At 43.9% G+C, this 23558-nt stretch overlaps 3 protein-coding genes across 6 annotated transcripts; 1 reads left to right on the top strand and 2 right to left on the bottom strand.

The window, feature by feature from the left end:
* Positions 1 to 643: 643 nt before the first annotated feature.
* Positions 644 to 4149, bottom strand: lrrc47 (leucine rich repeat containing 47). The gene is made up of 7 exons (XM_029157348.3): positions 3527 to 4149; positions 2954 to 3412; positions 2757 to 2873; positions 2557 to 2672; positions 2128 to 2230; positions 1881 to 1970; positions 644 to 1038 (listed from the first exon to the last, which is right to left on the bottom strand). Exons 1-7 carry the CDS (start codon positions 4094 to 4096, stop codon positions 817 to 819), a joined length of 1677 nt encoding a protein of 558 aa, XP_029013181.1. The 5' UTR covers positions 4097 to 4149; the 3' UTR covers positions 644 to 816.
* Positions 4150 to 4721: 572 nt separating this feature from the next.
* Positions 4722 to 20937, top strand: cep104 (centrosomal protein 104). 4 transcript variants are annotated; one of them, XM_029156034.3, is made up of 22 exons: positions 4722 to 4830; positions 5506 to 5632; positions 5758 to 5931; positions 6200 to 6338; positions 6601 to 6663; positions 7657 to 7733; positions 8106 to 8274; positions 9777 to 9953; positions 10107 to 10373; positions 10922 to 11137; positions 11241 to 11408; positions 11914 to 12087; positions 13296 to 13472; positions 14739 to 14927; positions 15617 to 15709; positions 15897 to 15984; positions 16255 to 16327; positions 16469 to 16577; positions 16666 to 16804; positions 17419 to 17486; positions 18671 to 18758; positions 19619 to 20937. In XM_029156034.3, exons 2-22 carry the CDS (start codon positions 5520 to 5522, stop codon positions 19738 to 19740), a joined length of 2883 nt encoding a protein of 960 aa, XP_029011867.1. In that variant the 5' UTR covers positions 4722 to 4830; positions 5506 to 5519; the 3' UTR covers positions 19741 to 20937. The 4 variants fall into 4 exon arrangements, with proteins under 4 accessions (XP_029011867.1, XP_029011865.1, XP_055366260.1 ...); XM_029156032.3 differs by having other exon boundaries at positions 14739 to 14939; XM_055510285.1 differs by lacking the exons at positions 18671 to 18758; positions 19619 to 20937 and adding an exon at positions 17625 to 18664 and having other exon boundaries at positions 14739 to 14939.
* On the bottom strand, positions 20681 to 22958 carry b3gnt7l (UDP-GlcNAc:betaGal beta-1,3-N-acetylglucosaminyltransferase 7, like). The gene has a single exon (XM_029156037.3). The coding sequence runs from the start codon at positions 22703 to 22705 to the stop codon at positions 21479 to 21481; it is 1227 nt and encodes a 408-aa protein (XP_029011870.1). The 5' UTR covers positions 22706 to 22958; the 3' UTR covers positions 20681 to 21478.
* Positions 22959 to 23558: the final 600 nt, after the last annotated feature.

Genomic DNA, 23558 nt, shown 5'->3' with positions numbered 1-23558 from the left:
AAAGGTCACGGACACACTCACAGCTGGGTCATTTAATCAACTCTCCTGCCTTTTACTCCCTCTCCTCCATCTTGCCTGCATTTAAACCGACATCGTCAAAGAGAGGTGGTTGAGATGCTTGATGGCTCGGAAGGCGGATGTTTGGACGTGCGTCACTTCTAATGGCAAGACGGAAGCGAGTGTTATCAGCCCGTATGAGCGGATGCAAGGCTATAAAACAGAACAGAACAAACCTTAAAGGCAAAGCACACCTGGACGCAGAAATAAAAGGTTTTGTAAAAGGTTTTTAAGGAAGTTTTTAAATTGAAATCCAGCCAATTTGACTCGTAATATAAAAGGATGATATAAGGAAATTATTCAGTCTTTCAATTATTCAACATTTATTAGGCCTTGTAATAGTTGACAGCTGTCACATTCATATAATGGGTTCTATCACATTTTTGTCCCATTTCCTCTTTCAGTACAATTGTCAGGAGCTTTAAGGGTCAGGTGTGTTATTATCTTAATGGTCCTACCTGACATTTGAGGGGCTGAAAATTGATGGGCATGTCTTTTATTAAAGATGATAACGTGATTACTTCCTTGTCCCTCTTTTCTAAGCCAAGATGTAAAAACAAAAAAAGAAGGAAAGAAAGAAAGAAGGAACATTTTCAGGATATTTTAATGTACATTAGGTTATAAAAGCTGTTAATAATAAGATGTATTTAAATTCATCAGATAACAACTCTAGATGTTCTGTGTAAACAAGTGAACCTGTGAAATGCCTTCATGTAGCATGGAAATAAGTGCACACATCTCAGCCCATCTGCAACACAACTACCAAATGACTGTTAAGTTGCTGGTGTCTATAGACAGGTCGGTCTTCGACGGGTAGACGACCTTCAGGTTCCCGTCCTGGTCGACTGTTCGCACCTGCTGGACGATCAGCTCACTAGAGGCCTCCTTGCCGGTGACTGGTTGCTGTGGGCTGACACCTTCTTCGTCCGACCCTGCCTCCTCCTGGTGCTCTGCTGTGAATTTGTTCAACTCTGCCATTTTCTGTGAGACAACAAGAAATAGCCCTTTTGGTCTGTGCTACCACAGAGGTCTTTATTAACAGACACAAAACCTGCTGAATTTGGATCATCTAGTATGAATTTAAGACAATAATTAGTTATAATAATTAGTAGGAGATAACAACTGTAATTGTAACATTCATTTTTGTCAGGCACAGTGTTACTGAATCAACAGCATGGGATGGAAATATCTTTTTCGAGTAATTTGATCTTGAGTATCTGACTCAGACCTCAGGCTGACTCCTAATCTTAGCACCCAATAGGATGAGATTAACAGCAAATGACTGCATGGAATTAAAAAGTGCAGCCTCCATTCACACATATAAACCCCATTAGACGAATAAAGTAGGAAAAGGATTTAATCTAGCGCATATCTACATTTAAAATATGATACTCAGTATCTGTTTTTGCCTCTCTGTCATTAGAACCTCCATCAAACCAGATTGTCTTACAGGTTCAGAAAGACTCCCATCATTAGAGGCTTTCAAAGATTTTCAAATGGATTTATATGGTTCTGGTTGATGGAGTACATGCATGTGAATGATATATATATATATATATATATATATACTTTGTTAAACTTCTCTGCTTCCAGCAACAAAACTGTTGATAACGGATGAAGCCGTCCTTTAAGTTTACGAAGCACTGAACTTTCGATGCATTTTCCTGTAGTGCCACCTTCTGTCCAAAATGTAAACCGTGTGCACAAAATATTTGAGATCCAGTTCCACAGTGTCAGAGGTGTATGTGTTGGTCAGTGCTGTTATTATTACCTAATGGCTGAAAAAGAAAGACAGTCATCAGAAGGGGAAAACATAAACTTACAACAATTAGAGCGTCCATGATATCTTTGCAGGTCTGCAGGCTGGTTGCACTCGTCACCTCCAGGAACAACTCTTTGGTAGTTTTCTTAATCTGCACAGCAATGTGTTTGTCAGTATTTCTATGAAGCACATCACAAAAACATGAACAAATAATCTGTGGCACAAGTTTTTTTTACTTCTGTATTGACTGAATATTTAATATGAAACCCTCTTGTGTAGGAGAATGCGTGAAGAAATGAGACCCACACCTTCGTCTTTTCGCTGTTTGTGATCGGTGGAAATGAGATCACGTGTCCTTCTACGTCGACAAGACACGGGTAAAATGGCTTTCCTTGCAAAAGCTGCAGGTATCTGTGAAAAAAAAAAAAGACGACAAATCAGTGACTCGTTTCCAAGTCTTACAGTAAACACACAGCAGATAATAGTATTCAGGATTAGAGAGAACTCGCTCGTCAGCTGCCACAGTTCTTCTTTTACATGTGTAAAACAACCTGATCTTAGAGACACGTTGCATTATTTATATAATATTGTCTATATTATAATTACATTAAGAAAAAAATAATATACATTATATTAAAGTTTAAAAATACCTGTTTCAAATTATTAAAAGACTGAAGCAGCTCCTCTCCTACAGAGACAAGGTTGCTTGTGTGTGCAGTGTCCTGTGCTTCACTCACTTGTGGAGGCCAGTGACGTTCTGCCTCTTCTTCTGCTTCCTCAGCTCATCAGCCTCCAGCTGTAGGTGTCTCATCAGTTCGACGGCCGTCATCTCCTTCCGACCCAACGGCACAATCTGACAGATATTAAAGTCACGTGTAACCCATTCGTAGTTTTCAGTGTGGCTGTGGTGAAACCCTGCTGTTGTGTGCGAGCATACCTTCAGCTGGGTGGGTGCTTTCACACCATACACCAGCGGACCTTTGAGCAGCTGCACATCATGCGTTGCAATGGTTGCAATGGTCCTTTTGCCACACAGATCATCATGAAGCTTGGTCTAGACAAAAAAGAGGGAGGTGCATCAACCTCGTTCCACATACTACAGTGTAGACCAGCTTGTGAAGATGGTGACGTTACCTGAGCTGTCAGGAAGCGTTTGAGAGCATTTCCAGGCATAAGATTCATGCCTTTGACCACACAACAGACCAGGTATGGTCGCACATCCTTAACCTCCGCGCTCACATTGACTGTGATCGCTGCAGGGGCTTCTGAAACATGGAGAATCCTCACCACCATCCTGTTCAGATCCTCTACTTCCTCCTCTTCAGCCCCTCTCTCCTTCTTCTTCCGCTGCTGCTGCCTCGTCTTCCTGTCTGCGTTGCGTCCGCCGTCCGCTTCGCCTCGATCCTCTCCCTGCCTTGCTCTTCCTTTGCCTCTGAGGTAGTCGAGGATGGATTTGGTCTGGCAACCGTTGACCATTTTCTCAAGGCGCTTGTCGTTCAGCTTGTTGCCCTTGAAGTTGATCTCTTTGAGCTTAGGGCAGTCGCTCAGATCTGAGGGGATCTCTCGCAGCTTGTTGTTGGAGAGATCAAGCACCTGGAAAGACAGATGGGAGGAAGACAAAGAAAATGAGTTTGAATTAGCTGCTATCTTAGTTAAATACAGAAGACGCCAGCCTCTGTTAAACAAATAATATGAAATCCCACCTACCTTCAAAGCAGCTAGCTTGTGAATGTCTCTACTCAGCTCTTCAATGGAATTATCGGAGGCCACCAAGGTGCTGAGGAGATCCAGGCGCTCGGAGCAGAAGTCAGCGGGGAAAGCGGTGATGCGATTCTTGGAAACGTTGATGGTGGAGAGCTTAGCGCACCGGTTCAGTCCCTCCGGCAGGACCTCCAGGCTGTTGCAGCTTACGTTCAGAGTGTTTAGCTCACCCAACTGTGAGATGCTAGCTGGTAAAGCCCGGAGGTGGTTGACGGAGAGGTCCAGGACCTTTAAGGACTTTAGGCTGCCAAAGACATCTGGCATTGACGTCAGCTTGTTCCTGCAGAGAACGAGGCTTTGTAGGTTGGTCAGATGCTGGATGTCATCGTGGACTTCTGTCAAACTCGGACACTGGCTCACTTCCAGGTAATTCAGTAAAGTGAGGTCATAAATTGACGGGGTGAGTCCCCCGTTAGACGAAATCCTCTTGTCGATAGCAGGGCCCTGCAAAACCAATTCACGCCTCTTCTCTGTCTCTGCCTTTTCGATTTCTGGCCACTTTTCCATGTCACCCATGCTGCTAATAACGTGCTACAGTTGTTATACCCGTAAAGGAAATGAAACATATAACTTCCGTTTATTATTTTCAAAATAAAGTATTCCGTTTCTATAACTGCGCTGGAAGTAACTTGTTTTTGCCTTGTTTAAGTTGGTGTTTTCTGAGGTGGTCAATTTATAGTATATATATATATATATATATATATATGTATATAAAATAATAAATATAACAATTCTGAAGCAAAAGTATGAGATTAAAAATAGTGAAAATAAAAAAAAAACGCCAGAATAATATTTATTTATATTATTAAGGCTTTATTAATGTGTTCATTATTTTTAATAACTATCAAAAATATATCAAAAATAAATATATAGTTCTAATCTCAAAATGCCGTGACTTTATTTTATGGACAATTTATTTCACTTCCTGTGGAAATACCGCTGTGTGTTAATGTTTTTGTGTGTTCATGTTTTTTGTGTGTTATGTTTTATGTTCCTAGATCTTTTTACCAAAAGATGGACAACAGTAATAATCGGAATATGATCTCACAAAATTAATCTAACGAATACTAAGAAAATAGGCTTAGGATAGAGAAGGTTAAAAAAAACGAAGAAGGTAAAACTTCATTAACCATAATTCATTGTGAGTGACGTCACATGTGCCACTGCGAACGTGGGCTCTGGTTGTTGTCAGCCGTGGTTATGGAGATGAGATGGGAGTGCAAGCTGTCAACATTAGGGTGATGTTTGTGGTAAGATACTTTCGAAATAATTACATAAAGTCTTGTGTTTCTATAACCGTACACCCACAACAAATAGTACAGAAGGACAGCTACTCTAGGACTCGCTCTGCTGGCTTTCAGAGGAGTTAACAGTTAGCTAACGCTACCGCTAAGTCCCGCGGCAACACGTTCAGGAATGAAAGCAGCTCTCTGTTCAGCATCAGCAGCTCGCGTAGGATCGTTTATATTCGCTGTAGAAAATCACACAATCAACTTTATGCGGCTTAACATGTACTGCCTAAAGGTACAGTCGAATAGAATTAAATGTGAAGGTGAACCCCCCACAAATCTTTTAAGCCTCTTGCAATCGGCATAATCACAATAACTGGCTATCAGTTCCCACAGTGTCAGTGAAGTTATAATTAATAGAAGATGGTAAGTGAAAAACCTACTGTCACGTTTTTTTATTATGATATGACCAGCATGGTTTGGATGAAACCAGTGAAATGGCATAAACAAGTATGAACTTTATAAGACATACATAAGTTTGACGTGCATGTCAACATTGTCCGTAGAACATTTCCTACTGTGTCAGAAAGGGGAGATGTAGATCATAAACACAAATTTCATGGCTCATGCTTGAAAATTAAAATCTTTCACAAATTAAATGTAAAGCAATGAAATATGTGGTTTCTGTTTCTTCAGTGTTCATCTTAGGGATGCCTAGAAAGATTGGATTTGTTGTGGTCAACTCTTCAAGTCAAGAGGATAACTTCACTGCCAAGGAGCTCATGGTCCATGCGCCCACTGTCAATGGCTGGAGATCCAGCAGGTAAAAGGGATGAATACGAAAATGTTTCATTTTTCTTTCGCTAAAGACGTTTACTTGGATCCCTTATTAGATATTTCTCCTTTTGAAGAGTGTGTGTAACTCTGTTCGTATTGGATATTTTGCAGACAGTGCACTTACCCTCAACACATCACCCTCCAGCTGGTGGAAAGATGTAGGGTGAGGAAGCTGCAGCTTTTGGCTCACCAGTATCTTATCCCAGCCAAGGTGGAGTTCCACATTGGTGACACTCTTCCAGAAACAAGCACCCCAGTATTCTCAGGGCAGCTACGCAGACTCGGGTGAGGCGACAGACACAGCCAGGCTCATTTTTAACTCGCATCCTTTTGCCTTTTTTATTCCAGGCTTTAAGATTTACGCAGGAGATGGTTTGTTGCAGCATAGATAAACGCAAGTATACTGTTGGTCATAGCTCAACAGATAACTGATGCTTATTTCTTGCTTTGCCTGGTCCTTTGTTAAATTGTAATTATCCATAGACTGTATTTTTGTTTTATGTATTCCAGCAAATGGGTTGGATTGAAAGGTATAACTGCACTCTCACTGCAGGTATGTGCCTTTGTCAGACAATGAGAAGACGGGCTTCAAAGCTCGAGAGCTGAAGTCCATTCATGTCGATGCAGTTGGAACGTACTTGAAAATAACCTTTCATAGGAACTATATCAACCGCTACAATCACTACAATCAGGTACCGAGTTAGTTTGTAATCATGCACTATTGTTTCACAGGAAGTACTTTAGGAGTGCTTTGGAATAATAATACAAACTGTTGGTATTTTGTGCTTTTTTTGTTCTGATTGTCTTTACATTCTACTACCTTCCAGCTCTCTCCAGATAGTCTCTCTGCCAAGATGCAGACATTTCTGTATTTAATGTACTGTGTGTTTCAAAGTACATGTTGTCACTGAACATAGTACTCATCACCTTGACTCCTTCTGTTTCTATTTTTAGGTTGCTTTGGTTGCTGTTAATGTTCTAGGAGACCCTGTGGATGCCAACGCCTTTCACACAATCGTAAGTTAGCACTCAGACAGTACAGTAGGTGGTGCTAGTGCATTACACATTTGTGCAAGAAGGAAACGTTCCATCAGTTCAAAAAAGATAATTATTCAGTAATTCACCTCTTTTTGAGAAAATAATGTGCTTTACAATTTACAGTAAATAATTATTGTAAAGGTATTTGGGAAATGAGGAATCGTTAGATAATGATCTCAGTCATGTGGCTTCTGTTTAACTAACCACAGATGATCCTGAGGGTCATTAGCATTAGGTCATAAATTGATTGGTTATACACCTGACTGCAAGTGTACTTAGAGGAATTGATGCTGGTTGGAAGGCAGTGTTTCATGATGTGGTTGTGTGTTAGATGTATGATGTAGTATGTAAATAAGAGCTCATTGGATTTTGTTATGTTCTATAGTGCGCTGAGGTTCTCAGTGCCCCAATATCAGCATCTGCATCTGTCTAAATCAAAAGACTTTCTGAACGATGCACGTTTGTATTTTTTGCCAGAAATGAGACACAAAGAGAGAGCAGCATGTAATCACACAGGAGCCTTTAGTTCTCCGCTGTAATCAGATAGTCATGCAGATGGACAGCTCCTGGAGGAGAGAGAGCACACCTTTAAATACACTCACACTGAACCAGAGACACAGAAAGGCTGGGATACACGCGCATGCAGATTCCAGTGAACAGGCTGTGTATTGTTGCTACTAATCCGACTCTGAGCACCTCTACCATAGGACGGAGCTTCCTTCAAGGGTTGATCTCTTATAACGGTTGAGATTGTGTTTGTCTTGTGCAGGGACATTGTGACGTAGACACAAAACCTCAAGTGTCTGGTCCAGTTAAATTATTATTATAAATAATTCCAAAACATATTCTCATAGTTTTTGGCTTTAAGATTTGTACCTTGTGGATTTTGGGTTTGAGCGTGTGTGTCCCCGAGCACATTTATAAAGACTATATGTGGACATGTGTGTAATTTGTCCATCTGTTTACCCCCAGCCAAGCAGAGTCCAGCTGATTGAACACTACCTCAACAGTACCCAGCTTGAAGCCGCCTTGAACACGACCCTCATGGGGTGAGGCTAGGCCATTGAACTCTAGTTTCTTTGTGTTGTGACAAGAACATTGTTCAACAGACTTTCACTCTGGAAGGCAACCAATAAGGCATTCAAGGCCGTGCACTTGAAGACAATGCAGGTGGCAGCCGTGTAAAGACATTTCGAAACATTTTTTTTATATCCACCCCCAAGGGACTGTCACCTCTTGGTCACTCTGATATTTTCCTTGGATCAGAAATTGTACAATACATGCAGTTTACCACATAATGGAACTTTTTGGCTACATGATATTATCTTCTCCGTTCTGTTAGTCTGTACTCACACATTTCAGAGCAGGTTATCACATGTTTGTGTGAGTTACCATTGTTCTCTTCCTCTTGTGTTGTTTAGTAAATGTGAGTCTATCTCCCCCTTGGATGACCTGGCGTTTGACATGTACCAAGACCCGGAAGTCGCTCACATCATCCGTCTTCTGGACCAAAAGAAGCAGGACATGGTCCAGCAAGAGAAATATGAGCAGGCCAAGAACCTGAAACAAGCCATCGCTGACCTACAGAAGGTAGCGTGTTGGGTTGGGGGTAGGGCTATAAATGCAGGATTAGTTGCTACAATACCTTTACCCTAAATGTTTAACCTGTATATACTATGAATACGGGCACGGGTTTTCACTCAATTGGACATTTCAGCCTTAAGTAGGAAAAACTGGTCTTTGACACATAGTAAAAATGACACATCTGCACAGAAGAACCCTGTCTCTGGGTGAAATCTATCTGAATAAACAAGGTTTCTCTAATCCCCTCCATGAGAATCAGATTTCTTGTTTGGGTGCTAGACCTATAGAAAGTCTCCTGTATCTGGTTTAGTGCATCTAAACACAGTCACACACATGCAATCCCTGATTCTGGTTGGGTTTTTTTTTTCAGGAAAATACCCGGCTGCATGGTTTGTGTGTGCACATTCAAATGAATATTGTAGCCACTGTTACAAACGTGTGTCATTGGATCTTAGTGACGTGTGTTGAAACAGCCAGGTCACATTCACATGCAAACTTTGCATAGTGTTTCAAAACAAAAAGCTTGTTTCAGAAAAGTGCTTTGACTTATGTGGAACAGTCTGCTTAGTGCTAAAGTGGAGCTGGCAAACACACTATGTACAGAATTTTAATCTAGGTGTTAAAGATGCCTATTACCATCGACGCCAACATTTTTTAATTGTTTACACATACTTATTGTTCTATTTTTAGCAGCACCTATTAAACATTGCTCAGATTTAGTTTCTGACATTCTTTGTATTTAGCGTTTCCATGCTAACCATGAATTTTTAATCAGCGCGACAGCTGCACTGATAGTGTCCGTTCTACTCCTGAACACAAGCTGTCCTGTAACCACACAACACTCATGCACCAAGGAGCAGGAGCGAGCACCTTGTTAGCATAGCATAATAGCGCTGGAAATGCCTCGTCGTCGCACGCGCAGGATGTCAGAGGAGGGTGTGCAGTGTTACGTGATATCTGGAAACACCGGACAGACAGACAGAGTGATCACCTGCTGCATTTCACCAAAGATTCTCAAGTTGTTATTTTACAGGGCTTTATGAAATGATACCCAAATAGGAGTTAAAAGAGCAGCACGCGCAGTACGGACCTGATTGAAAATTAAAGTAACCATACTGCACACGTTGTGCAGAGAGTTACAAAACATTGCTGATTAGACTTCGTCGTTTGCTGGCACCAAGTAGTAAACAAGATTAAAAGGCTGAATGACGGGAAAGTGTCTATTTTCCACCCTATACTGTAAATTCCAATGAATCTTCAAATGACATGCTTATCTTCGCCATTATGCTGCATAAGGGCTGTATCATTGTGCATGCCTTTCTACCTGGATATATGGTTGCGTAGATTGTTGTATACATTGGCAGTGCTTTCATTAGTTATTTGTAAGAAATTTACAGTACAGTAGAATTTAGTTTTATCAATCTAGGCACAAATAAGGCCGCGCAATGCCATGTACAAGCAGGCTGTGAGACACAAATCTTTGATGAGTCTTTGATGTTCTTCTGCAGGTGGGTGAACGTTTGGCTCGTTACGATGTGGAGAAGCGCGGTGCCATCGAAAAAGAAGACTATGACTTAGCTAGAAAGAAGAAGGAGCTGATGAAGGAGTACAGAAAATCTGTCTATGAACAGCTAGAGGTCTACAACCTTCTGGACATGACTATGGTCACTCAGCAGCCACTAGTGGTAACCTTATTCTGTGTAGTAACAGTAGGCTGAATGTGCAATAATACAGTAACTGTGGAAAATTAGTTGAATGTATTTTGCGAAGATACCCGTAAGTCTAATGATGCATTTAGATTAAATTGGCCTTGTTCTGTTTTTCTCTCATGTTACCAGATCACAAGGGCAACAGATTCATCCTCAGACCCGGCACCGTCCTCCAGTCTGACATCTCCAGGTCATCGTTCAGCCTCGACTAAGCCTCTTGTGTCCACAGAAACGTTTAGAAAAGAGAGGAAACCTGACGTTAGCCAGAATCAACAGTCGGACACGGAAGCTGTTGTGCTAGCAGTTACCAGCCAGTCTGACAAACCGTGCAGTTCTCTTCCTGTATCCAAGAAAGATGTAATTGCCACACATCACAGCCTCCTTCCACACCATGAGGTATGACTGGAAGCAGACACCTAGAAAGACTCAGGCATGTTCCAGCTTTTATCGTTATCTCTGCTTGATCATGTACGGTACAGTTGTAGAAATCTCCAGCCTTGGGTGTTTGAAAGGTTGCAGCACGTAAGCACACAACAACTATAAGCAGCTAGGCCTTTTATGCATTGCTCACCACCTACTGAGAATGGTTGCGCCATGGGTTCAGGTTTCACTATTTAATTAAAAAAGCGCAACAGTTGGCTGACTCCAGCGGCTGCCAACCTGCCTGAAGACAGGCCTTTGAGCCTTTACAAGGCAGCAGGTGGCTCAGGAGCTGAGTGCTTCAAGCTTTAGATTTCTATAGAGGTTGATAAATGTTCATTGTTCCCATTGTGGTGAGTAATTAACGTGTTTAGAGATGAGATCAAACACTGATGAAAGATTTTTGCTTCTGGCCATTAACCAAAGGATCTGTAGATGATAAATTATAAGATAGTTGTGTAATATAGTGTATGTTAATTTTACATTTTAGAGTTAATTACCAGTGGTGTTGCCTTTGCTGACAGGTCACGCCTGTTCCGTATGATGAGAGGCCACTTCCAGCCCTTCAGAAGAATGAACGACCGGTGGAGGCTGCCCATGTCCCCGCAGAGCAGGAGTCTCCTCAACCTAATGCTAGCAAGGGTCAACTCAGCCCTGAGAACAGTGGAGGGCTAGAGCCCCTGACAGAGAACGCACAGAGAGAGGCTGGCTTGCCCATAGAGGTTTATGGGGAAAGTTTGGTAAGAAAGACAAACGCAGGATGCTCCTCATTTGAAGCCTTAACAAACACATCACCAATAACTGATGATATCCTGCCTCCTTCTGCTTTTTATTCTGCTCCAGGTGGCTGGAGCATACTCCAAATCCTGGTCCCATAGAGAAGATGCTCTGCTGGCTGTGTACAAGAGACTTTTGGAGGTACCACCCTCCACCCACAAAGAGGAGCTGAGAAACTTGATAAGAGCTGCTGTACTCCTGCTTAAGAAGGGCCTCCTGGATAAAGTATCTGCAGTAAGTAGCTTCCTTGTAGAAAAATGTTTTGGTGTGAAGGTAATGATCTTCCAAGTTCATTAAGCAGAGAAGGAGGCCTGTTAAGGTGTACTGATGTTTACCTGCCAAGCTGTCGTAAGCCTTTTTTCTAGAAACAGGACTGAAATTCGTGTTGTTAAAACATAACCCCATATTTTCACATGCGCAACTTCAACAATGTTCCCCCTGTGACATGCAACTGCTTTCACAGCCCGGCTCCCTTAAACAAACACATTTGACAAAGACGTCCTTGTAAGTCCCATGGACGGAGTTTGTAATAAAAAGGCGTCATGGCACAATCACTGATTTATGTTCTGATACACCAAGCGCCCCTTCAGAGTGTAACTACTTGATGTTTAAATGGTTTAAGCGGCGTGTGATGTTATCACATCCTGTGGCTAGTGTTTTTATCGATATGCAGTTTGTCCTACCAAGTTAGATCTCACTGGTGGATGCAGACGGGCTTGTTTGCTGGCTTTGTCTCCAGGTTTTCCAGATGTCTCTGAAACTCCTGGGACTTCTTCTGAGCCAGCTGATCCCTGGTTCGGGGTTGGGACGGGGCGAGATGAGCCACTGCTTGGAGCAGACCTGGTCCAACCTGCTGGCTAGGACCGGAGACTCAGCCGGCCGCATCCGCACCGCAGCCACTGCATTCATACAGGTACTGCAATGGGCCCTGTTTGATATAAGGTAATCTGCTGCCTCTTGTCATTCTATACAACATTGCTCAGGGGAAAAGGTGTGTTGCAAGAAGTGGTTCTGGAATATTTCCGAGCCGTATGTAATGCTCTGCAAGGCAGGAATGGAAATGCCCCTATTTGTATGTTTCCATCAGCACCTGTAAAATTTTGACTGACACTCATTGTTGCTGGAATTCAGACCAACTCATTAGAAACAACAATGTACTACAGTGTACCAGAGCAACGCATAGCATAATGTTTCTACCTCCCACTACCAACCCACACCATTGCTAACGCTAAGAATTTTTGTGATTGCGCTTGAAATCAAAGTGTCTGCAATGTTGGAAGGCTTTTAATAGATTTAATAGAAAATGTAATGGCTTTAACTTTACAACCGTGAGATGAAGATCTTCCTGTGTGAACATGGGGATGCTTCAGGAGTGGAATCTGCTCCAGTGCCTCACACTGGGCGTGTCGTTTTGTATGTTGGGAAAGGGGCAAGAAAGGGGTCCGTGAGCTGAATACAACTTTATGTCACAGCTGTTAGGTCTCACACATTACTGTGGGCTTCGCCCTCTGAAATCACAGCTCAGCCCCTCTGGATCTGTCCTGAGAGGCATTCAATCATTAAAGAAATAAATTAATGTCTCTTTGTTTGTCAGGGTCATATTCTATTTGTCGTGCATGTGCAGCGTAACATAGATTCCACGCTGGGCATGATAGGACATGATATGTTAATTGTACTCACCTGGCTAAAGTGACATACGTACACATGAGAGAGGCTCCTCCATCTTTTCCACCTTCCCGAGTACAGGGCTGTTCCCTGTCATGACTTGTCTCCCTGCCAGATGTTTGTGCTGAGTGACAAATTACAGTGCTGTGTGCAGCACAACAGATATGGATTGCGGGGTGATTACAGAGCACGTTTAGAACTTTTATTGATATCTTGGGCAGGTGCCTTCAGGGTAATTAAGGCTGACACATTTTTGTGAAGATACACATCATCAATGAATCCACCTTTTCCCGTTGTTCTGCTAAACAAGTCTGATCTTCCTCCACCATCACACTTACACAGACTACGCTTTACTACTCGGAACCAACTGTTAAATGCTGCCTAAAGTATGTAGTAGGTCTATGTCTCCAATCAGACTTTGTCAACTTTCATTGTTCTTGTGTCTCACCCATTAAGGAAATTGCTTCCCTGAAGGAGGTCCGGGCCCTACAGGTGATCTCTGGTGAACTGGTGAAGCCCTTCAAATCCAACTTCCCCTCTCGTTCGGCTCAGAGTCGGGCCGAGCTGCTGGAGAAGCTACTTGCTGAACTCGGTACAGACAACTCAGGCTTCACGTTGGACAATGTGATGACGGTAAATGTATTTTTTGTTTTATTATTTACGTTTTTTTTTTAAATTATTATTATTTTTGTAATTTCATGAAGTCTCTTTCGCCCACATATCTTCTGAACCGGTCTGTCCTTGTAAGGGTCTGTATGCTGGAGCCTACCCCAGCTGTCATTTGGGTGAGAGAAATACGCATATAGGGCTGAATTTTTAATACATCTGGTGCAACAAACTAGTGTAACTGAGAAGAAGTGGCCCCTCCTTGACTCGCTTTGTCCATTGAGTTCATCCAAAGCTTTGTGTCAAGCACCAGTCAGCTGAGTCGGCTGTAGGTTAGCACTATTGGCATGCGCTCCTCCGGTTCCCAGCAGTGACCTAATATATATATGCAAACTTTCCAACAGTTGACCTGACTGGAGCAACACAATGAGCCGGCCCACCCTCCCTTTCTCTGTTTTACTGGCCCTGCACCCATCCCCCTGGATCCAGCCGTCCTCTTGAGTGTGCATGGCTTCTGTCCTTCTGAAGCCACACAGGTGGCACTGGGTGGACAGTGTTTGCATGTTTGCACAGTGCCTGTCTCCTTTGTATTGGCTGCCTCTGATTGTTTGCTCCACTGTTTGCTTGGGAAACAGTTCGAGTCTGGATTGAAATGTGACAGGAGGGATAATTTTCCCCTGTTGTGTGCATAGCTTTGACAGTCGGTAGCGTGATGAGGGACAAATGCCAAAGAGCTCTGAACGGCAACTCACATTCATGGCAGTACAAAATAAAACATGGATTCCAACAGCACATCCCTTTTAGTTCGGGATATCTTTTTCCGATAAAGGCTGAGTGACAATGCGCCTATAGGTGATAAGCATTTTATTTTTAGTCAGTGACTCAACAGGTCCTATAAGGAAGCCAGACATACACATCGCTGCGCAACGACACAGATGAAGGAAACTTGGTGAAGTGTCACTGACGCCACAGCTTTTCACTGCAGTGTTGAACATTTTTCCCTTTTCCTCCAGTGTTACCTGGGTGATCGGTCCTGAGGCAGGCGGGCGACAAAATGGGGTGATTTTTGTGCAGTTAAAGTTAGAACTGCAATCAGTGACAAGAGAGGATAATAGCAAGCTGTCTGCGTGGGGGGAGCGAGGGACAGTGTACACTTTACCTGGATGTAAAGAGCTTTCACTGAGCGGACGGTTATTAGGATGTGACAATGTTATAATGTTTACCTTGCCAACAAATGGTGCTGCTCCATTACCAAGGGTAATTAGAAGCCTGCTTGTTTTTCTCTCGCTGCAGTTCTGCGCGGCAGCGCTGGAGCACAGCGCACCGACAGTTCGGGAGCTGACGGTGCGCATCATCTTATCCATGTACCAGCAACACAGAGCCGCCGTCCTCAGCTACCTCCCATCCACCGATGCTGCCTCCAGGAAGAACTTTCTCTACAAAACCCTTTTTGAAGGCTTTGCCAAGATTGACGGGAAGCCGGTGCATACTCAGGTTTATACTCAGACTTCTGTGGAGCGTAACAATGTTCTCTCGAGTGGGTGTTGACAGTGTAATTGCCTTCTGTATACTGTGACGTCCGAGAGGAACTAATACAATAGGGAGAAAATGAGTCTGGCAGATGAGCCTGGCAGGTAGAACCAGTCTTTGAGTAGTTTATGTTCTTCTTCATATCTTTGTGTTGTGACGCAGAGAATGCCGAAGAGCTTACTCATCCGATGAATCAAACTGCAAATGTATCTGTTGGTGGTAGAATTTATTCTCATACTCTTCTCTTTCTTTACAATCTATAATACCACAGTGGTGCTGATTGTGATTTTCTCAGTATTGTTGTTGTTATTATAAAAACAAAGCAGTCGGGTTTAACATTAGCTCACAGTGGAGCTAAAAAACTAGTGTTGGAAGAGAGTGTTTCACAGCTGGCACGGCCCAAAATTATAGTACAGTTTCAAGCATCAGCACTTAGAGAGCTCCATGACCTAACAGCCACGACGTATAGCTCTGCCAATACAAGCGAACCACCACAGCCCAGAGTTCGCTAACGTGACCTTGAGCCATACAAATTGGAAAGAAGCTAATTATGGAAAAAGAGCAGGAATATCTGCGAAAGAGACACATAGGGGAATAGTAAAATCACTCTAGGTGAGACGCTGATGTCACTCTTAACCCAGACTCTAAGGAAGGGCGGTGGACAGCAGGAGACCCAGAAGGAGAAGGAGATTCACTCTCTACAGGAGCAACTGGCTGCCTTAAAAGAAATCACAGTAAGTGGAGCTGCCATCAAACAATCACATTATCACGCGTAATCCCTGTAGACTCGTGTGGATTTATTTCATTTCTCAAGCTTCTAAAACTCAGTCATCGACACGTAATGTTCGCAGCACCAGTGCTTTGTGACATCAACTTTCTGTTTTCGGATAAATGTTATTATTTCCGCGTTTGCTCTTGAAGGAGACAGTTCCTGAAGGGAGCAAAGGACAAACGGCCAAAAGGGGAATTCCCAAAGCAGAGAAAGACTCCCATAAATCTGGCAAAGCAAGTATGTACAGTAAGGCAGCTAGCACTGCGTTTGAGATAAGATCACTGCCAACCTTCATACATAAATAACTTTTGTAACAATGTCATGGCAACACCTGCCCTGTGGCATCACATCTTCGAAGGAAGAGCTACTGTCTATCTGTTTGTTCCTTATTACTCCTTGTGTTTGTCTAGTATGTCCTTATTGGGCATTATGTCAGATTATGTTTTATTATTCTCATTATGTCAGATAATACAACACAGTTGTTTTAAACTGCGTTGCCATTTTCAGCTGTCCCAAAAGTGCCCCAGAACAAGAAAAGAGTCGGTGAAGATGTCCAAGAATCCCTCACCTCTCTGGACAAGTGAGTAAGAGGCAACGGGAGCGACTTCAGCAGATTTCTGTGTGGTTTCAGTCATATTCATTGAACTCTGATCGTCTGTGTGCTTTTCTAGTCTGTGCTCACGTGTAGGGTCTGATCTCACACCTTCACTCCGTTTTTCAGCTTGTGCATATTCTGCGGTCAAAAGGACGAGACATTCACAGAAGACGGACTGGACCTACATTACTGGAAACACTGTCCAATGCTGCGGCGCTGTGATGAATGCAGACAGGTGGGCTGTGGGCTGTCTACGGGGCTCGCCGTGAAAAAGGCCCCTGGCCAGCTGTTGATCGAGGCTCAGCGCTGCCGTGCGTTCGCAGGTAGTGGAGATCGCCGGCCTCACGGAGCACCTGCTGGGCGAGTGTGAGCGGCGCCTCAGGTTCAGCCACTGCCCGCGCTGCTCGGAGGCCGTGGCCACCGAGGACCTGGCTCGCCACGTTCAGGGTCCCGCCTGCAATCGTGAGTTGTGTGCAGGACAGAAGGCTCCCGTGCTTAGATGCTGATGTACAGTATGCCAGCGTTTGCCATTACCTGTTTGTTGTTTGTTGGCTCAGCGCGAAGCATTCTTCACCTGAATAGATTTCCTCGTGCCTTTTGCTTAGTTTCACACATTCTGGTTATTAAGACAGATATTATCTGCCTATGAATCAACTTTGGAATGAGCCTCTCTTTATCTTCACCTCAGGCTATCTAAACCTGTTGACAGTCCTTCCCTCCTATCTATTATGTGTTTCTCTAACTATAGTGTCTACTATAACCTGGTCCTGCCAACCTGACACTCACCTCAGTAATACACATTACTCTGCCAGAAAACTCCAAACTCACACCCGCCATATGTGTTCATAAATAATAAACACCACAAACCTTTGGTGTCATTTTGACATAAACTCTCTTTAACCTCAGATGGGAAATGAGTGAATGAAAAAGATGGGAAGATTTCAGTTAATAACAACCTGAATTTGTCCCATTCCTTAGAATCAAATTGAGTTTGAAAGTATTTTGTTAGTTGCTATAGTGTATTTTGTGGTCTTACCAATGTTAAATGCTTGAATGTGTTCTGTTCCTCCTTTTAGCCCCCATATCAGGGAAAGACTCCAACCATTGTCCTCTGTGTCACAACAACTTCAGTCCCGGGGAGAAGGTGAGGTTTTGTTCACGAGCACGAGTACACACTGTGAGATTATTTGTTCTCCCCCTTGTGTTTCTGACCCCACGTTGGTGTGAGCTTCACTCACACCAACTTTGACTTTTCTCATTTACCTCTTTAATATCCAAGCAGAAACTAGGAAGCGTCTACGGTAATCATAGGCTTGAGGTGGAAACAGGTGTTGAGGTACAACGCTTCCACTGTTGGTCTTGAAGGCTTCAAAGGAAGAAAAACCTTTGTTCCGTTCCATTTGTCTTGTAGAAGACCTAAATGTCATCACATTCTTTGCATTCCCATGAGTGTCAGGAGGAGCAGAGGCACAGCACTATGTCCTTAATAAATGAACAAGGGGTTCGATGAAGTGCTGATTTAATTTCAGTATTAAGGAAAAGCGAACGTGATAAAGTGGGGAACTATGGAAAACAAGCCTTGATTCCATGGTTAGCAATGTCAATGATGGTGATGCATATTCTAATGGAATCCTCAGATTTCCTTTTGTTTTGACAGTGGGGCTCTATTTTTATAGCATTTACAGGTTTCTCTGCCCCACAATAGTATGCAACGCCAGGTGTCACCTTTCACTATTACGTAACTCTGCCTTTCTGTTATTGTGGAGTGAGCTGAATCAAGCAGCTCACATTTCAAGGAGCCTCATCTGACTAGAATGGGTCCTAACAGCCACACATCATCGCCCACACGTGCCTGTTTGCAGCCGTTCAGAAAATTCAGCTCCTGGAATAGACTCTTAAAGACATGATGCCAAATAGACCATTACTGTAGGACCTGAGCTTGTTAACTGATAAACTGTCATTTCAGTACCTAACAGCAGGATATTATGAGCAGTAACCCCTCGTTGCCTGTCAACAACCCTTCGCTTCCTGCAAACAGCTCACTGTACCAGTTGTACTACAGCTGTAGTGATTATATACCATGCATGCGCAATTCCATCCACTTTCATGCAGCCTGTCACCTCACACACCCTTAAAATGTAATGAAGAAAATCTCACACTCCTGCTGCCAGAGCCCTGTGCATAGACCCAATGAAAGACTGCAGTGTTAGCAGGAGGCAGGGCAGCCATTTGGGTCCTGACTGGACCTACAGTCAGGCATGGCTGTCCCGATCGAGCCCGATCCTGAGAGAGGACCGGACTCACTGAGCTACTTTGTCCCCGTTCCAGGCCTGGAAGGCTCACCTCATGGGCAGGGAGGGCTGTAAACAAAACTCACGCAGGACTGCGGTGACCCAGAGAACCCAGCCAGCACAAGGTAAAGCATTCACACGCAGCCTCGGCTCACACCTACCGCCACCGTGTTCAGTGGCAGCGCTGGAGAGAGCGCTGGGGGGGGGGGGGTAGTGTTGCAGGTTTCACACTGTAGTTTCCTGCCTGTACGGAAGAAGGGACAGAATGTAGTGACAGCTTTAATTAGGAGGCCGGAGGTTCTACAGGTCATGGTAGGGTTTCATGTTTGTATCAGGAACCCTTTAATGTACAGTTGAGTTATAGATTTGATTGTTGTCATTATAGGATATGTATGTGAGCTGGCAACAGCCTTTCAGAGACGCGTCAGCAGTGATTACCTCTGGATTCTTCTTGGCTTAAGTCTTGTTTACACATACACAAGTGACTCAAAGAACAATGGTTTTACATAAAGAATGGTGCGATGCGTGTGGAGGAATTTGTTACGTGTGCCTTTTATCTATATGCAGCCAGCATCACATGTGACTCTGTCAGTCCCATTGTCATCACAATCTTGTCTCAGAGATCACTTTGCCAAGCATTTCTTCTTCTGTAGCTTTACGTCTCGTTGTTGAATGACAGGTTTTCTGATGGTTCACTTCCTTTCCGTAAATGCCAGAATAAAGAATGAAACAGGGCAAAGTGACAGCAAGGTGTCACAAGGGGTTTTTATGTGTGACGCGAATGCGGCACGTAAGCCATCGTACAGAACCGCAGCCATGGGCCCCGTCTGCCAGTAAGCGCCCGCATCGTGAGGCCTTCCTGTTTATACTCACATCACAGGTGATGCTGCTTTGTGTACTGGTAAACAATACAAAAGGACGTGGGACCCTGTAGTTTCACTACAGGGATGCTAATACTGAATTGTGTTTGTTTGCGTGTGTCCAGGCAGGGCCGTCGGTGGAGCTAAGATGAAGCAGGCCTGGTCAGTGGGGGCGGGAGGCCGAGCCGTTGGCAGAGGCAGCCGGATCCCTTCGCTGGCTAAAGGGCACGCTGCACGGAAGGTTTGAGGCTACGCTCACTACCCAGTGGTGGAGCCCAGAAGCAGCAAACATGCCTGAAGTACAAACACTCCACTCCTTCCACACTTCCTGGATTTGTATTCATACAAAGACTAATTTTGTCATTCAAAGTAATTTAAGCATAAGGTTTCAGATGTGTGACCTCGTGATTTCACAAGGAATTGATTCACTGATTCCAAGGAAATGTATGTTTCTCAAATAGTCCATAAAACCTCCACAGATTAGGCAGCCACAGTAATATTATAGGAGGACTTGTAGTTATGAGAAGCCTCGGTTCTTTATCTGGACACTAATCAGTCAGTGAATCTCCTCGTGGGTGGATAACAAGGCATGGAAACGCACATGTGACTGATACCTGGGTAAACTCCCTGTGAGAGCAGTAATACGAGTTGTACGGGAATGACACATCAGATCCAGTACATTTCCAAAGCCATTAGCAAGCTGAATGTAGCTTTATGCTCAGCATCACACTTTGCCATCAGTTTGCTCTTCATTTCCATTTCTTATTTCAATAAGATGAGAGGCCTGACCTAGCACTTAGCCAAAGGGACGATGCTGCGCTGCTCATCGTTAGGATAAAACGGACCTAATTTATTTTTCATTTCATGCCAACCAACAATCTTGATTAGAGAGCACAGTTTTACATTCCACACATCTAGTGTTGTGTGGAAGACAGAAGGTCAAAGTTGAAAGAACCACAGGAATTACGATAAATATTTGTGGTAGTATTTTTCTACTTTGGAACAGATTTATATTGTTGTTTTAAACGTCTTTTAACAATCTGTGAATTAAAGGAAAAAAAATATTCAACTAAAACTATAATTCAGTTAGTACTTTTATTGCTAGCACTACACATTACGTATGACAGTGTTGGCTGCGATGCATCAATGACAGTAAAGGAACCCATCCAGGAACAAGTCAAAGAGCATCAGGTGCTTTCTGTCTTTTTAATAGAGAATTGCAAGTAATTTATTAACACGTGTGCCATCTGTTACAATAGTTATAAAATAATATATGTTCAATCCATCACATTTGCTGTAATAAACTTCTGTGCTGAGGTGTGTTGCAACAGTGAATAATTAGTTGGGTTTCATGTTATTCAGCACGTCTGAATAATTTTACATACAACGGCAGATTTTTCTGTGAACGCATCTATTTGTTTAAATAAAGCCAAACTAAGCTTAAGACTGGGAATGTGATTTCACTCGGCCAAGAGCTTCAAATACTATTTGAGCCTGAGAGTCGGAGCTGCTCAGGGCCTGCAGCTCTCTGTTTGGCAATCAGGTGAATACTATCTGACTGCAGAGGTAGTGAGGTCGTGATTTTATTCTATAATAATAGCTTCCTCTCACAGCTCTTCATTACAAAACGCAGCGTGAATCAAAGCATTTAACATCCACTCTGTATTACAAAGTTCACAAAACCATACAAATGATTTAACAGCTTTCACCAATTTTACTGCCGTTTGGCGTCTTTGGTTTTTGGCCCCCCTCAAAAATAAAATTTCAAAATAAAAGTCAAATTGAACAATATATTCACAAACGAACAATATCTGACTTTTTTTTTTTTTTTTTTTTACAAATTTACCAACTTTAGTCATTAAAAATGGTTATAAGCGTGAATACAACAATAACGGATCGGGTGAAGGTGTGCGCGTGCAGCATCACACACGATGTTTCCGTCGTCCGGCCACCTTTGGTACCTCACATAAACCCAGCGTCACCGATCACATGGAGGTCCGCTGCGCGCACACCAGGTCCGCGTCGTGCACCACGCTCCACATCTTGAGCAGCTCGTGCGCCGTCAGTTTGTGCACCACCAGCAGGCTTTTGTAAAAGCAGGGGTCGTTGTTCATCGGGCTCACCCTGCGCCTGGTGATGCCGAAGGTCCGGAAGCCCGGGTGCATCTCTGGGTACACCTGCAGCTTCTTGAGGCACATGCCCAGAAACACGTCGTCGATGGGGTACAGCTCCAGCTCCTCGGAAACCAGGAAGAGCCTCCTGGCCAAAAGGCCGGACATCAGAAACCCCCCGCCGCCCGCGTACGGGGGATATGGCTTATCGTATAGCTCTTTAGGAATGTAGTACTTGCTCTGTCGGTTCCGGATGGGGATCGCCTTGGTAATGGTATCCCCCACAAACAGACCGGCCTCCTTGCGCTGCTCCACTTTGAAGTCGATGAAGTCCAGGAGGTTTTCCGTATTGACAAAAACGTCGTCATCGCCTTTAAATATGAACTGGATGCCGGGGCAGAATATGTCGAACCATTTGAGGAAGTTGACCTCCTTCAGGGTCAGGTTGAAGAAGGTGTCCATGAAGTCCCACTGCAGGATGTCCCCGTAGATCCTGTCCTCGTACTCGATCAGTTTCTGGAGGTTCTTGGTGTCCTTGCCGGGCGCCGGGGTCCCCAGAAGGAACAGCGTCTTGATCTTCTTCCCGTTCACCGTCCTCTCCTCGCCCCACGTTTTGCGCACCGCCTCGCGCCGGTCGTGCTGCTCGATGACGGATTTGATCACCATGAGGAGGTGCGCGTCCGTGTCCGCGCACTTCTCCGGGTGGTTGATGAGCATGGGGAAGTACCTGCAGTGTCTGTGCAGCACGAACTGGTGGAATCTGGGATCCAAGCGCCGGAACCAGTCCTTGGACCTCACCGACGCGTCCTCGGTGCAGTTGAGGACCTGCGCGTCCCAGGACTGGTTGGCGCGCACGTCCGCGCGCAGCCCCGCGGGGTTCGAGCCGTCCACGCCGGGTTTCACGTCGCCGCTCCTGAATGGAAAACAGTCCGAACCGGAGCACCAGCCAAAGCTCCTCACATGTTTAAATCCCAGTCCGTCTTTCTCCGACACTTTGAGCTTGTGGATCATGAGGAAAGATGCGCAGATCAGAGTCAGACTCAGCAGGGTTTTCAGAAAACTGCCCCGCTTTCTGCGGAAAAAAACGTCTATGACTCTCATAGCGGCACCCAGAGACCGTCAGACGCCGGATCCCCTGTCTTCATAGTCCTTTAGAGCGTCCAGCACCACCCCCGTCCCTTCTCATAGGGACCCCAGAGGCTGCATCGCGGCTTCGTGAGAACACTGACACTTAAGTGGCACCGGGGCCTCTGTGGCCTTTAAATTGTTCCGCAAAGTCGCCTTCTTGATGCGGGGAAACGATGCGGGACACGCAGCATGTCCACGCACTTAAGTAGACTGACAGGAGATCAGCAAGGCGCGTCTTTCACACTCCCCCAAGTACAGTACCTCCTCCTCCTACCGACGAGTCGACGTGAGTCAAGGTTTCAGCCCAGAACAGGTAAAAAAGTAGTAGAGCTCAAGAAAACGACGACGACTACTAATCTGTTTAATTTCTTTTTTAAGCCTTTATCAAAGATCAGAGTTTAAAAAGCAGATTAATCGACAAACATTGTCTGTTGAAGACAATAGAGCACAGAAATAAGCATATTAATCATTCAAAGTCAGATAATGTGGTAGGATTTTTTTTTTAAAAAATAGGGAGAAGTGACGACAGCTTTGTTTTAGAAAACGATAATACAAAATCAAATATTTATTAAATGTTAAAAAACAAAAAACAATTTGACAGTTGAAAAATGAGCCAGGCCTTCGTTACGTTGCTTCACAATTAATTAAAAACCAATTAATCACAACCATCACAACAACAGCACTTTCAAGTGAAAGCAGTTCAGAACCTTCCGGTGGGTTAAAGGTCCTGTGTTTTATTACATCAAATCGCCGGTATGAAGAAAAATAGAAAAAAACATGTTCTAAAGAAATTGTTCAGCGTTGATGAACCGGATAAACTACAGCG

This window comes from Betta splendens, chromosome 7 (assembly GCF_900634795.4).
Source record: "Betta splendens chromosome 7, fBetSpl5.4, whole genome shotgun sequence".
NCBI classification, from domain to species: Eukaryota; Metazoa; Chordata; class Actinopteri; order Anabantiformes; family Osphronemidae; genus Betta; species Betta splendens.
This window is presented reverse-complemented; position numbering and strand designations above follow the sequence as displayed.